Source organism: Pteropus vampyrus, unplaced genomic scaffold, assembly GCF_000151845.1.
Source record: "Pteropus vampyrus isolate Shadow unplaced genomic scaffold, Pvam_2.0 Scaffold1000005495, whole genome shotgun sequence".
In the NCBI taxonomy this organism is placed as follows: Eukaryota; Metazoa; Chordata; class Mammalia; order Chiroptera; family Pteropodidae; genus Pteropus; species Pteropus vampyrus.
The window spans coordinates 1-1,324 of NW_011919897.1; the positions used below are offsets into that span (position 1 = coordinate 1).

Sequence of the window (1,324 nt, forward strand, 5' to 3'; positions counted from 1 at the left end):
TCAGCAGGTTGCTTACTGTCCCTCCAACCCACCCCCACCCCCCCACCCCCCAAACGAGAGAGAAAACCACAGGAAGCAGGTACCGGAAATCCCTAGGGATCCCGAGGACTGCTGAATGGATGACAGCGTCATGGAGACTTAGGATGAGCCTCGCAGGAGAAGCTTTAAGTTGAGGAAGGAAGGCTGAGGGAATCCAGCAGCAGCGGGCTTGCAGGAAGACCCCCATCCTCCGTCTCACCCCACGCCCATTCTTACCTCTGTGACCCACGGAGTTCTGGGTTGGGCCACACGACATCTGCCATGTAAGAGGCCTCGAAAGGTGGCATTGGGGGGCGAGACCAGTCGACTTAAGTCAGAGCACAGGGATGTCCTGGCAGAGGGTGTAGGGGGTTTTGGCGAAGGGGGCATCAGAGTGAAGAGGAGTTCCGCCGGGGGGAGCGGACCGCAGTCCTGTGATGAGGACGGTAGATGCCAGGTACTCGGTTTGGGGCGATGGCAGGAGCTGGAGACGTGGGCATTTGGAAGGCCCTCGAGACTCGGACAAAATGGCTCCCGCAAAGGCGTTTCTTGGTTGAGGACGCTAGACGTCCAGGAAGCTGTGAGACGGTAGAAGAGGTTTGCGTTGTCCGAGTGCCGGGCGTGGACAGACTGGAAGCGTCTGTAAGCCGCCTCAGCCCCGACGATGAGGTTGGCCTTGAGGACCCGTATCTGGTGACGACGAGGCTGTGCTTTGGGTTCCGTCACGTGAGGAATGAGGGCCTGGGGCGCGGCGCAGCAGTAGAAAGGGGCTTGTGGTTCTGGCCCCGGCGGAGGGGAGATATCCATCGGGTCCTCAGATGACGACGAAAGGGATGCAGGGCCCCGGGTCCAGATGGCTTGTTGGATGTGCAGGGAGAGACGCGAGTCCGAGTCCGCAAAGATCTTACAGGAGGACCACAGGTACCAGGCCAGCATGATTTGACGGCGGGGTGTGCTCTGGGGCGAAGGAGCAGGCCCCAGCCCACAAGAGATTTCTGCCGGGCGAAGGAGCGGGCTCCAACCCACAAGAGATTTCTGCCGTTGTTACGTGTCCACCGCCCGTGCACCATCAGAACTCAAGGGCTTTGTCAGGGAATCCGTGTCTTTCCAAAGCTCCTTAACCCCCGTTTGGTGGTATGTGAGGGGGAGGACCAGGTGTGAGACAGCCAGAGACGGGGAGAGGGGATCAGGCAGAGCATGCCTGTGACAAGAGGCGAACCAAGACCTTCCTGCACATTGAGCCCTCTCGATCCCTGGGTAGAGGCACAAGTTTCCATTTGACAGACTCGGGCGGGGCCTCAGATCA

At 59.8% G+C, this 1,324-nt stretch overlaps 1 protein-coding gene across 1 annotated transcript; it reads right to left on the reverse strand.

The window, feature by feature from the left end:
• Positions 1-59: 59 nt before the first annotated feature.
• On the reverse strand, positions 60-954 carry LOC111735698. The gene is made up of 2 exons (XM_023527161.1): positions 256-954; positions 60-162 (listed from the first exon to the last, which is right to left on the reverse strand). The coding sequence occupies exons 1-2, from the start codon at positions 952-954 to the stop codon at positions 139-141; spliced, it is 723 nt and encodes a 240-aa protein (XP_023382929.1). The 3' UTR covers positions 60-138.
• Positions 955-1,324: the final 370 nt, after the last annotated feature.